General features: G+C 51.4%; 1 protein-coding gene across 3 annotated transcripts in view; it reads right to left on the bottom strand.

Moving 5' to 3' along the window:
* The window catches only part of RALGPS1 (Ral GEF with PH domain and SH3 binding motif 1), a 222487-nt gene that overhangs the window by 126613 nt on the left and 83627 nt on the right, over positions 1 to 12247 (bottom strand). For all 3 annotated transcript variants that reach the window (XM_090274741.1, XM_090274743.1, XM_090274742.1), the window contains exons 6-7: positions 9090 to 9179; positions 6231 to 6323 (exon numbers count right to left, since the gene is read on the bottom strand). In XM_090274741.1, the coding sequence (XP_090130867.1) occupies positions 6231 to 6323; positions 9090 to 9179 (183 nt within the window). The remainder of the gene's footprint in view (positions 1 to 6230; positions 6324 to 9089; positions 9180 to 12247) is intronic.

Below are 12247 nucleotides of genomic sequence, written 5' to 3'. Positions count from 1 at the left end.
TTGCAGAAGTTAACTTGTAGAAAATATTATAATGCAAATAATTCCTGTCCATAGAAAGGCAAATTATGCCACACAGAATGCCACTGATTATCACCCTGCGAATACTGACAAGTTTTGTATCCATTTAAAAAATTATTTCAGTATTCCTTACCTGACTATAAGTACTCTGGGTTCTCTTTCCATACGGTTCTAATATCTTACTGGTTCTCTCTCTAATTAATGAGTTAAATAAAATCTTTGACAACTATTCATTTTATATTTGTATGAATCATAATTTTTACCTTTTAAAAGTACCCTTTAACGATTATATGCACATACACATATATGCAAATGCATACATACATACATACAGAATTTATACTCCTATATGACAGTTATCAGGTGTTTCCAACAAAAATTGGTAATTTTTAAAAACTCCACTCATGTCAACCCTGGGAGACATTCCCTCAAAGTCCCAAGAGCAGAGCCAGGAGGTTGAGGCTGGTCGCTGGGAAGCAGTTTGCCAAAGGCCCATCGCGAGCTCAGAGCTGGTCCAAGGGGGTGAGGAGTCAAGCACCAAGCACTGGAAGATGGCGCTAGAAGGAGAGAAATACTCCATCATGCTCCATCTTGGGAAGAAGGAACCTCAGGACGGGGCAGTCCTGGAAACGAGTCTTGAAGGGTTTCAACCAGCACAGGTGGGGCTGGAGAGGAGCTAGAGGCCGAAGGCTGCACAAGCAGTGGCCTGGAGGCAGGACCACAGAGTTGCTCACGGGAGCAGCAGCTGAGCAGAAGTGTAGGCAAGTGTTGCTTTGGACAAGACTGGAAAGGTAAGAGAGATGGACATTCATCACTTGGCAAAGTATGTTTTGGAGGTGGCCATTTGGATACTGGGGACATGTGCTTATTCTACTTTTCCGGACATGTCAACTCCACTTGCAAACAGGGTGCCCATCACAAGCAGCTAAGCATGACCAGCAGATACTCATCAAAGGGGAAAGAATGAGGGGACTGTGGCCATGATGGAAGAGGGACTTCCTCTGGCCAAGTCCTGCGTTCCTTCCACACGTGACTGGAGGCCCTGGGTGGCTGTGTTGCTGGCAGTAGCAGCTGCTCTCCCGGTCACAGCTGAGAGATTTGTGGTTCACTTTTTAGGATCAGGAAGTAGGTGTGAAATAGGTATGAAACCTTTTGGTATCTGCTGCCATTGCCAAAATGCCTCTACTATGTCCTCTGACTCTACAAGATGCTCACTACCTGCAAGCTGTCAGCCAGCGCCACATTGCCCCACAGAAGTTTCACTCAAAACACCCATCGAGACACGCTGACCCTCTCTTTCACCTACGCTCAGTGTCACCTGGTGGCTATCTGATTTCTGTGGGGAGCTGCCCTCCAGCCCCCCAGGGACATGGGGTCTGCAGCCTGGACTCCCCCTTGCCCCCCACGCACACAGGAGAAGCCAAGCCCCCGGCCGCAGAGGCCTTAGCAGGTTCCCGTAACGCTGCTCCCTGCGCTGGCTCTGAGAGCATTCTTTATTTCCAGCACACAGTGACTCCTGAGCTTCTGGCTCAGTTTGTTCCTCGGTTTTTAATTTGGTCATATTTTATCCAGCATTTATTTGTGTTTCTGTGTTTGGAGCGAGCAGTGGGGAGGGCAGGGCTTTTCCTCATCAGCTCGGTCTGCCATATTGCCTCCAAGTCCAAAACACAGTCTGCTGAGAGGCTTCTGGCACTGGCTGTCACTTCCTGGAAACCCCAGTTGGATTTCAGACATGCCAAGCTGTGAGCTGTCAGAGGCACACGTGAGCAGAGGGCCCTGGGGCAGGCGTGGGAGCGCGGGTCCCGGGCTCCGGAGAGAGGCCGGGGTGAGAGCCGAGGAGGCAGGCACCACTGGGGCGCAGAGGTGACGGCCGAAGCCCTCCAAGCCCGTGACACCCCCCAGGGACAGAAGGGGACTGGGAGGGTGGGAACCGGGGTCAGAGCCTCCAGAACACTGACGCCCACGGGGCGGGGCGAACGGCAGCAGTCAGGCGAAGGGAACCAGGGAAGGAGCTGTTGCAGGGAGAGGGTGAGGAACAGTGTCCGACGCTGGGACGGCGTCAAGGACCACGAGGGCGCCAATGCCAGCAGCATTCGCGGATGGGAACCTGGGAGGGGCGTCTGGGGAAGCAGTAACTGGGGGGTGCAAACGCTGGTGCCCTCTGCCTCCCATCTCCTCATCCCCCCACCCAAGGCCCAGGGAGGCCCGAAACAGGCAACCCGCGCCTGTCACCACCAACACCAGAGGGGCCTCACTGGGACCCTTCCTTGGACGAAAGATGCTAAAATCCAAAATGCGAACACAGCTGCCTGCTTCGGGTGTCTGCGAAGCAGCCATTCTCAGGCCTGCAGCGCGCGGACCCTGTGCCCCCAGGGGTCTGGGAGTGAGAGCCCCCAGCGCAGAAAGCGCCCCTTCCAGGCCAGGCCTCCTGGCCCCTCGGCTGAGATGTCCTCCCAGCCAGAAACTTCAGTTTTCGCTTTGCTGCAGATGAGTCAAAATCTCTGGATCAATTCAGTAGGAAAGAGTGAATCACAACAGGAACGCGCACAGAGCGAGCTATGCGTGTGTGAGTGCATGTGTGCGCATGGGTGTGCATGCGTGCGTGTGTATGATGTGCAGCACATGGCTGTAATTACCATAATGAGTGACTCACCCACTCTCCAGCAATTCCATACCCCCGGGGTCACTCAGGAATAAGTCAGCCTCCTCTTGGGACCAGGTTTCACCATTTCCCAGTTGCTCGGGCACAAAACCTAGGAATTATCCTTCCTTCCTTTCTTTTCCTCATCTCCAACACCTCAGGCATCGCAAACCCTGCCGACTCCATCTTCAGAATGCCTTCCCTATCGGTGCAACTTCCCCCTTGTCCACCGCCACTTCCTCCATCCCAGTCAGCGTCGCCCCTCTTCTGGATTCGGCCCTAACCTCCTAACTAGGCGCCGTGCCCACTGCTGGCCCCTTCCAGAATCCCCCACTCAATTTGATTTCCACACAGTAGCAACAGTAATTAAAAAAAAACAAAACCAGCTGTAAAGCAGATCACGTTGGTCTCCTGGTTAAACCCCCTTCCTGCACTTAGAATAGAACCCAGCTCTTCTCCCAGGCCACGAGCCCTTCACGATTGGTTCCGCTTCCCACCCACAGCACCTGGTACCCCCCTCCTCCTCCTGGCCCACGGTGTTCCCACCCCACTGGCCTTTAACCTGGCTGTGCCCTCTGCCTGGAATGCTGGCGCCCTCGTCTTGGCACAGCGGGCTCCTTTTGTTACTCAGGGGTCACACAGGCCTTGCCTGAACATCCCGTCATTTCTAGCACATCCTCTTGTTTCACTCTTCTGCATCATTTTGTTCCCATCTGACAGTTCTTTGTCCATTACTTCATGCATTCAACAAACATCAATTACTTCTTGTGCCAGCAGACTCGGCATATGTTTATTCTCCCTCAATAACATGTCTGTCTCCTCTGAATAACATTAAAAAGCTCATGAAGACAGGGGCCTTCAGCATAGCCTTAGGGCCTGGCATGGAAGAGGCATTCAATAAATATTTGATTTGCAGAATGAATAAGTACACACGATAATGTGTATACTCAGGAAATCAGAATTGGCTGATACAGCGCCTAAGGTCTCATGGCTTTGAGGCAGCCAATATTCCAAAGTGGCCCTGGTGCTGCGACACATCAGACCCTGCCTATATTTTTCCAGGCTAGCAGAAGGTGGTTCCCTTCCTGTCTGTGCACCTAGCCAGTATTCACTAAGGGCCTGCTACGTGCGGGCCTATGCTTGGTGCCAGTCTCGGTTCTGTCCCAGCTCACTCCGTTGCTGGCACTCAGCAGCCAGCCAGGGACCCTGTCCTACAGCTAATGACCAACTGGCCCTCAGTACGGGTCACCCATGGTGCAACCCAGTGGCAGGTCTCCTCCCACACCTGTAACTCGGTGCTGTCCAAGTTTCCCAGATATCCAGGGTTTCAGGACCACCCCACGGAGCCAGTCCTGCCCTGTTGCAGGGCCATATACCAGCCTCACTCCTCCAGACCCACTGCCCAAGCAGCACGTGTGCCTGCTTCTCCATGCCCTGTGCTCAGCCTGGTCCCAACACCAGGCTGCATCATTGGCCAGTCATCCGGCGCACTGGCCGAGAACATGGACCGTGGGGTCCACAAGGCAGGGCTGCATCACGTCGGCTCTGGCACCCACTAGCTCTGTGAGCTTGCACAGGTCACTCTCTGTACCTCTTGGCACCTCAGTTTCATTTTCGGATAAATGACAGCCATAAAGGTTACAGCAGTGCCCCCAGCGTTCCTCTCCTCCCTGCTCTGTGGGCCCGGGAACTCTCACCAGAACCAGATCAAGGGACTCGTAGGGAGAGGAGAAAGAGCTCTTTTTTGGCAACATTTCTATACCTAGTCTTATTAGCAGAAATCAATAGCAAGAGAAGGATTCAATTTAGCACAATAAACATATACAATTTGAACAAGTGTATACTCAGCTGGGCACCAGGAATACAGGGGAAAATCAGACCTCATCACAAAGAAAAGCAGTCAGAAGGGGGCGGCAGACCTGTAAGCACAACCGCAAAGCTGATGTGCTGCATGTGGACAGGTGTGCAGAAAGCGTCAGGGATACGATGCAGCCATCGGTCCCACTGGGCTGGGGTGATTAGGATGAAGGGAAAAGCTGATGTGTTTAGCCCCCTCCATTTCCCAAATGCTCTGTGCAGACCAGTACCCTTGGACTAGCAGGACAGGCGGGTGAGAGGGGGCCCCTATGGCCCCTCACCAACTATACACTTATGGGGGTCGTTAAGAGTCACAATACCATTCACTGTGCACCATGAGATTCTGAATTATTCCTCTGGGCCCACACATAGCCCCCAGCAGTCCAAGAAATAACAACAGCATCTAAATGATAGAAAATTCATTTGAAAAAGAATCTCCAAGCAACTTTTGAAAAAAGCCTCACAGCTCAGATAGAGTCGGGGAATCACAGGGCTGGCAGCGACTGCAGAGACCGGTGGCTTCCGAACTTGCTTTCTCCCTCCGAAGTCACTGCTCAGCTGCAGCTCACCCAGAAGCCTGGTACATGAAACTGCTATGAACAGAGCCGCTCCGGCGGAAACAGCGCCCAAGCTGCCTGCTCGGCACCTCCCTCTTCTCCCCCAGCCCTCGTGGCCCCCAGAGCAGCTCCAAACGCGCTGATGGAAAACTGCTGATCTAGGCCAACCTCTCTGAGTAGATGTGGGAAACGGGTCCTACAGAAGTCACGCCCGGAACTGCACCTGAACGCACACCCCGTTTTCTGAGTCCAAGCTAACACTTCTCACTCGACTTTGCTAGAGCTAGATCTATGGGAAATTGCCCTTTGAAGAGACAAGGCCCAAATCTGATCACCTACAGCATAATCCCCAAGAAGTTTAAAAGCTCCTGAACCTGCCAAGTATGAAACAGAGCCCAGAGCCACAGACTGGCAGAAAGAAGCTTGGAAACGAGCTGCAGAAGCACAGCTGACAATTCCATACAGCCCCCTCAGCTCCGGGGGACATAAACAGGTCCCGAGAGGCGTGGGCCGTGCGGCTGTGAGAGACCCTTGTCCAGGCAGGCCAGGGGATGAACGCTCATGCGCCATGGAGAGAGCAATTGCTTTCCCCGCGGCAGGCGCTGTCCCAGGCTAAGGAGGATAAAGAGGTCTGAGATAGTTTTCAAGTATTTTTACAGCAGAACACTTTCCTAGAGGCTCATTTATGTAACTATCAGACTCCACCTCTGGGCTGAAAACACCCATGGCCTTCAGAAAAAAAATCATTTTCCTCTACATTGAGGGTCACAGGTTTCTCCAGAGAAACTCCTAGCTGTGGCTGGCAATGCAGGGCAGCTGCAAACCATCGGCCCAGAGCCCTTCCTGAGAGCAGCTTAGAGCCGGCCGGGGAAGATGAGCAGCCAAGTGGAGGGCAGAAACCATGTCGCACAGGATGCTGGAGGGTACGGGAAAGTCCACTCTAGGGGGCTTCCAAGCCTCTCCACATCCATGTCCTCACAACTTCCGTATCCCAAAACGGGGCCGAGGTCACCGAAGGAGAGAGCTGCATGTCGTCACCCGCAGGCGTCCAAGGGGCAGGCAGTCAGAGAAAGCCTCGTGGGGCTGAAGGAATGAAGAACTTCACCCGTGGAATGAAAGCCAAAATCAAAGGGACAGACTTAGGAAGATTAACTTACAGCCCAGGTTTTTGTCAGCCTGAAGATGGGTGCACTTTGTAATGCTGACACCACAGACATGAGAGAGTGAAGGTTGTTGAGTTCTAGAAGTTTCTGAAAAAAGATATGGAATAGATTACTTTGCTGCTATAAACAACAGAACAAAAACACACTCAAGTGTTACCAAATGTTGTCATATTTATGAAATTCAATTACACTTAAAATATCTCATGTAGAAAATATAGTTCTAGGAAGTTCATAGAAACCATATGTTCTCTGTCTTTCAGATTGTCAGAAGGTGAGTCTGCATCTACATTTGCAAAATTTCATAGGCTGACTAGTCTGGTTGCTGGACAGAAATGTGGCTCAGGGTAAGGTTTGCTAATGTCCTTTATGTTCTTGTTTCAGACAAATCTGAACTGTCCCGACAGGCTTTTGTAAACTGAAACCTCAGCTGCATCAACGATTCCGACGAGGATCTTCTGTGATTAGCTTAACACCGGAATGAGAGGGGCTAAGAAAGATGTTATCAATCTCTGTAACCCCCCAGCTGGGAGGACAGGGCTCTGGCTTCCTAATCGCTTGACCACGCTCAGTTGAACCAGACCCCGAATTAGTGAGAACATTTGGATTCAATTCAGTCTCAGACGAGCTCCTTGCCATGGAGGGCAACAGAAGGAGACTCAGTCGGGAGTGAGTGCAGAAAAATGTAACTGCTCTGTTCTTGGTTTCATGCCGAAGGAAACCTGCTAACTGGACTGGGGGTCCATTTCTCACTCCTGGGAGTCAGTGCAGTCTGGGCAGGTAAGCCAGCAGGCTCTATGGGACCAAGAGGCCTGGTTCCAGCCCTGGCTCCCAGGACTTGCGTGTCCTTTGGCACAGGCCACTGCTTCCGAGCACTACTTCTGAGCCTTGGCATCTCCATACGTAAAATGAGGAAGGTGATCACGGTCCCTCTGCTACCTAGCACAGCCCACATAAGCTACCTAGACCCATGCCTGGCACTAAGGTGGGCACTCAAGGGGATGTGGGTTGCTCATTCCTTGTTGGGAAGATTTGTCCCCCATGACCCCCCACCACTCATCTTGGGTACTTCCAAGCTCAGACGCTACTCCCTCTACTACATCTTTTCTGACCATGTTCCCAAGTCTAGGCCGGCTGGGGACCGCCCCCCATCTGATCCCACAGCAGTCTGCACATCTCCTTAAAACGCTGGACTGTACTTGCTTTTACCTGCCTCTCAATCACCCTGGACTGTGTGTTCCCTGAGAGCAGGAACAAAGTGGTGTCTGCCATTGTGTGCCCCAGAACCTCCTACAGCACACAGTAGGGCCCAGTAAAATGAACGGATAAATGAAAAGCCCTTATGCCGGGTCTTCGTGGCTCTGTTCCTATTTGGACATTTCTCCCTTACCACACAGTTCATGCTTCACTTCACACATCTCAGAACGCTCTCTAATTGTTTCCTGCCACGCAATAACAGACTTCCCGGCGTGAACGGAGTTTCACCCCATGTATCCGAGTTGCTATACCTGTCACAGAATTTCTTCAGAGCTGAAGGTCCGCTGGGAAATGACCTAATCCAGTCCTTTTGTTGGATACATGGGAAACGAAGGCCCAGAAAAAGGAGGGGCTTGCACAAGGACATTTTAGGGCACAGTGCAGTGTGGTAATCCACCGTCGGAAGATGGCAGAGGTTAGAAAGGGATCATTTTAGATCCTGTGGGTGGGGACCATGAACTCGTTTCCAAACTGAAGGCACCAGGTGGGCTGTGACATAATCCCAATTTGTATGTGGCCCAGCACAAACTCACTAACAGCAACAAGTATCATTAAGCCCAGGACTTCAGAAGGCACGGGACATAAAAGTGTCTGTTGCCCGTAACACACATACTGTATAGAGAAATGCACTTAACTGTCCCACAAGGGGCAGAAGGGCAGCTCCCCTGAAGGCGGAGAGGCATGCTCCCACTTACTCAGGGGGGCCCTGGGCACGGACACTCACCTCTCTGAGCCTCCTTGCCATCCTCTGGAAATGGGATTGCATCAATGCAAGCATCGGGGACGATCATTATAGCAAAGCGCCTGCTATTGTGCCTGGCTCGTGGGGGCCTCAGCAAAGGTTAGCTGGCCTAGGCTCTGGGCGGGAAGACAAGGTGCGCACATGCAGCAAGGCATGAACCAGACAGAGCAGTGCTCTGCCGAGTCAGGGGGCCTGGGGGATGGGAGCAGCAAGTGGGAGGAGTTGGCAGGGCCGTGGAACCGAGGAGAGTGGTCCGGGAAGGCCCCTGGGATCACAGCCGGGGCTGGCAGAGAGGAGGGACGAGGAGGGCGAAGGCGGGATGCGGACATGAGCCTGGTACCCAACAACTGACGAGGACAGAACCCACCCAGCCAGGGGGCGGAAGCTGGGAGTGGGGGCCACAGGGTCATCTGGCCCACGCCTTCAGTGCAGAATGGGTAGGGTGAGCTTTGCCAAGTGGGGACAAAACTGTGCAGGATGTGACGGCACCACAAACATCAATGCTAACTAAAACCCATCAACCCCCACAGTGGCTAAATCTGAAGGGGATGGGTGGGCCCCATGGAGAGCCCCTGAGGCCTCACGGAGAGTGTGAAAGGACAAAGGGCATAGCTGGGTTACACCTTGAGGTGGAGGGGCTTGCCGCCAATGCCTGCGTGGGGCTGCGAGCCCAAGTGGACAGCCGGGCTAGTCTTATGGCTGCCTCCGTCTATGCAAATCAAGGTCACAGCCCCCTGTCTGAACCCTGCCCAGCAGGCCCAGAGCAAAGCAGCTCCCAAATTATTGAGGAAACACATTTTTGAAACAAAGAAAGGAAGGAGAGGGTAGAAAGAAAAAAGAAAAAAAAAACAGCTTACCTTGGCTATTTTCACAAAATGGCTCAGGATTTCTGCCCTTATTTTTAAAGTCTGTGCTGTTAGAATTTCTCGTACAACCCAAAAACTGACCTGTGGAGTCAAATACACACAGAGACACACACACACCAGAAAAGTTGTTAAATGCCAGGCATCCCATGTCAACACTGCCCACCGCTGTTAATGGGATTTCCAAGAGGCTGGGAAGCTGGGAGCGCACAGTCTTGGGCTGTGTGGGGTTATGACATCGGCCTGGCCAGTGTGTCCCATATGCTCAGCACCACCTCTCCTCCCACCCCCCACAGTGGCGCTGAGAGAAATAAGTGCTTTTATCACCCTCCAGGGGAGTTACTGCACCCCCATGTCATATGATCCTCTCTAAAAGTACTGCAGGGAATTTTGAGATGAATCAGACAGAATTCCTACTCAGAAGGATTCCAGTTGTGGAGTCCATGGGTGGATGGGTGGATGGATGGATAGACAGATGGACAAGTGGCCACAGAGATATGCAGAGTGGCAGTACCACCCACGATATCCATATCCCAAGCCAGACACCAGACATGAATTTACCAATGTTCGCACAATTATAACATGTTTAATTTTCTAGGATAGGGTCACCCAAATACTAATTTTAATTTAATTGCTTCATGCCCTGGCTGGTGTGGATCAGTGGATTGAACGCTGGCTTGCAAACCAAAGTGTCGCCGGTTCGATTCCTAGCCAGGGCACATGCCTGGGATGCCAGCCAGGTCCCCAGTTGGGGGCACGCAAGAGGCAACCACACATCGATGTTTCCCTCCCTCTCTCTCCTCCTCCCTTCCCCTCTCTCTAAAATAAATAAAGAAAATCTTAAATTTAATTGCTTCAAAGTTCCAGAAAGCAATGCAGGTTAAGGGCATGTCCTTCTGGAGACCGCAGATGCCAAAAGAACACAGTGGTACTTTTGGTTCAGAACTTCTCACATAAGTCAACACCGTCAAGTCCCTGAGTCCTTGGGTGGGACCAAGAAAGTCATCGACCAGTGTGTGGTTGACTCGCATGACACCTCAATGGACACAGATGGGGCTTCACGCCAAGAAATGCTGGCGAGGGGTCAGCCTTCTCGCTGACACCTCACAGGTGCCATGACCCCGCTGCAGGCAAGGCTGGAGAGCGGGCCCAGCAGGGAGGTGATGCGGGATTAAAAGGGAGGCGAGGTGTGGAAAACCTCTGAATGCTACAAAGGAGAAAATAGTGAAGGGTATTCTAGAGTTTACAAAGCACGTTTACTGCTGTAACCAGATGTATTCTCTTCGCTCAAGTACCGTCACTTTTCAATGACGAAACAAGGAAAGAGTAACCAAGAATCAAAACTGCTTTTCATATGAAGCAGGAATATTACAGAAAAGTTTTCTCTGCATAATTATCTGTGGTTGCCTCCAGGATATGCCCCAGTTTCCACAGAATCATTTTTTCCAAGGAACTGCCTAAAATTAAATTTTCAGACTCAAATATTTAATGGGTAGTTATGGAAGAAAGATATTCTGGATACCCAGTGATATGCCCATAAACCTTATATTTTAATACACACACATTTTTATGCCACATAATCTCAAGTGTGATCATTTATGTGTGGTATATAATTTAATAGATTCCCGCATGCCAAAAAATCACACATATTAAAGGCATAATTATGGAACACGGCAGAGCTGACTCTGATCAATAGCACACGGTATGCAGAGGCAACTCTGGGTCAGTTCAATCCAACAGACTTTCACAAAGCTCTTACTGTGTGCAGGCTGTAGGCCCTGCAAGTCCAGACCTTCTCAGTGCTTGCCTGATATGGAGGTGACCAAAGGAGGAGGCAGGACCCTCCAGAAATTACTGTATTAAAAGGCAGCTGGTGACTGTGGCCTGAACTGGAGTATGAGGGAGGTCATGACAGAGGAGGGCTTCTTAGAGGAGGCAGGCCTTGAAAGACGAGTAGACTTGGAGCAGGTAAAGATAGCACTGAGGTGGCTGTCTGCACAGGAACAGGGAGAGCTGAATGGGCCGACAGGACTGCTGTGGTAGGTACTCGGTGCGGTGGGGACAGTGAAGGGGACTGCCACTAAAAAGGGAAGTGAGAGCCAGACTGCAGGGGCCTGGGGCAGCCAAGTGCTAAGAAAGACCTAAGACAAATATACACGGGGAGAGTCTGCGGCTTCTGAGGCAAAAGACGAGCTAAATCCCTTTGTAAGGGACAAGGGACATCCAACAGAAAGCTAAATGAGAGGTGGGAGGGCTGAACTAGGGCCATGCTGAAGCAGATGGAGAGAAGCGGCAGGTAAGAAAGACGCTGCAAAGATAGGATGAGGAGTTTTAGGCATTTTTATTCTCTTTTCTAACTATAAAATTGAAGAGAAGCTGCCTCGGCTGGAGTGGCTCAGTGGATTGAGCGCCAGCCTATGAACCGAAAGGTTGCTGGTTCAATTCCCTGTCAGGGCACCTGCCTGGGGTGTGGGCCAGGTCTCCCCAGCTGGGGGTGCGCAAGAGGCAGCCAATCGATGTTTCTCTCACACATTGATGTTTCTCTCTCTCTCTTTCTCCCTCCTTTCCCTTCCCTCTAAAAATAAATAAATAAAATCTTTTAAAAAAGTAAATAAAAAAAGTTAAGAGAAGCTTAATCCAGAAAACAAGGGAAACAGATAAGCACAAATGACTATTTGCACCCTCACTCTCACACGCAGACCACCGTGGTAAACACTGTGCCCCGTGTCCTTCCAGTCTTTTTTCCATACAGAGAGCATACGTTTGTATTTTTCAACTCGAGAGACGATGGTGTAGCTTCTTAAGAGTCTATCTGCACCGCCGAGAATGGCCGTGCAGTCCGACTCGGGAGTGACACGGTATCTGTCTCCTCCCGTGTTGAATCGACATCTTGCGATGACGCTGGAGTGTCCTCTCCAGTGAAGCTGAAGCTACAGAGCCTGGGCAGGGTGATATGGAGGGTCTGCTGTTGCCCATGCAGCAGAACCCCCCTCTCTTCGCAGCTGAAGGGCCCAAGGGAAAGACGGAGTCAATACAGCTTGGCTTCAGGTGCGCCGCAGGAGTTGCCGGTGTTGACTACAACGTCAAACCGCCTTAGGGACTCCGGCTCCGGATTTTCTGTCGGGGTTTACTCCCTTAGCCTTTCCCCTGAA

The sequence above is a fragment of the Furipterus horrens genome, unplaced genomic scaffold (assembly GCF_987537825.1).
Source record: "Furipterus horrens unplaced genomic scaffold, mFurHor1.1.pri manual_scaffold_4, whole genome shotgun sequence".
In the NCBI taxonomy this organism is placed as follows: Eukaryota; Metazoa; Chordata; class Mammalia; order Chiroptera; family Furipteridae; genus Furipterus; species Furipterus horrens.
The sequence above is the reverse complement of the archived record's forward strand: the minus strand, read 5'-3'. Positions and strand labels throughout refer to the sequence as shown.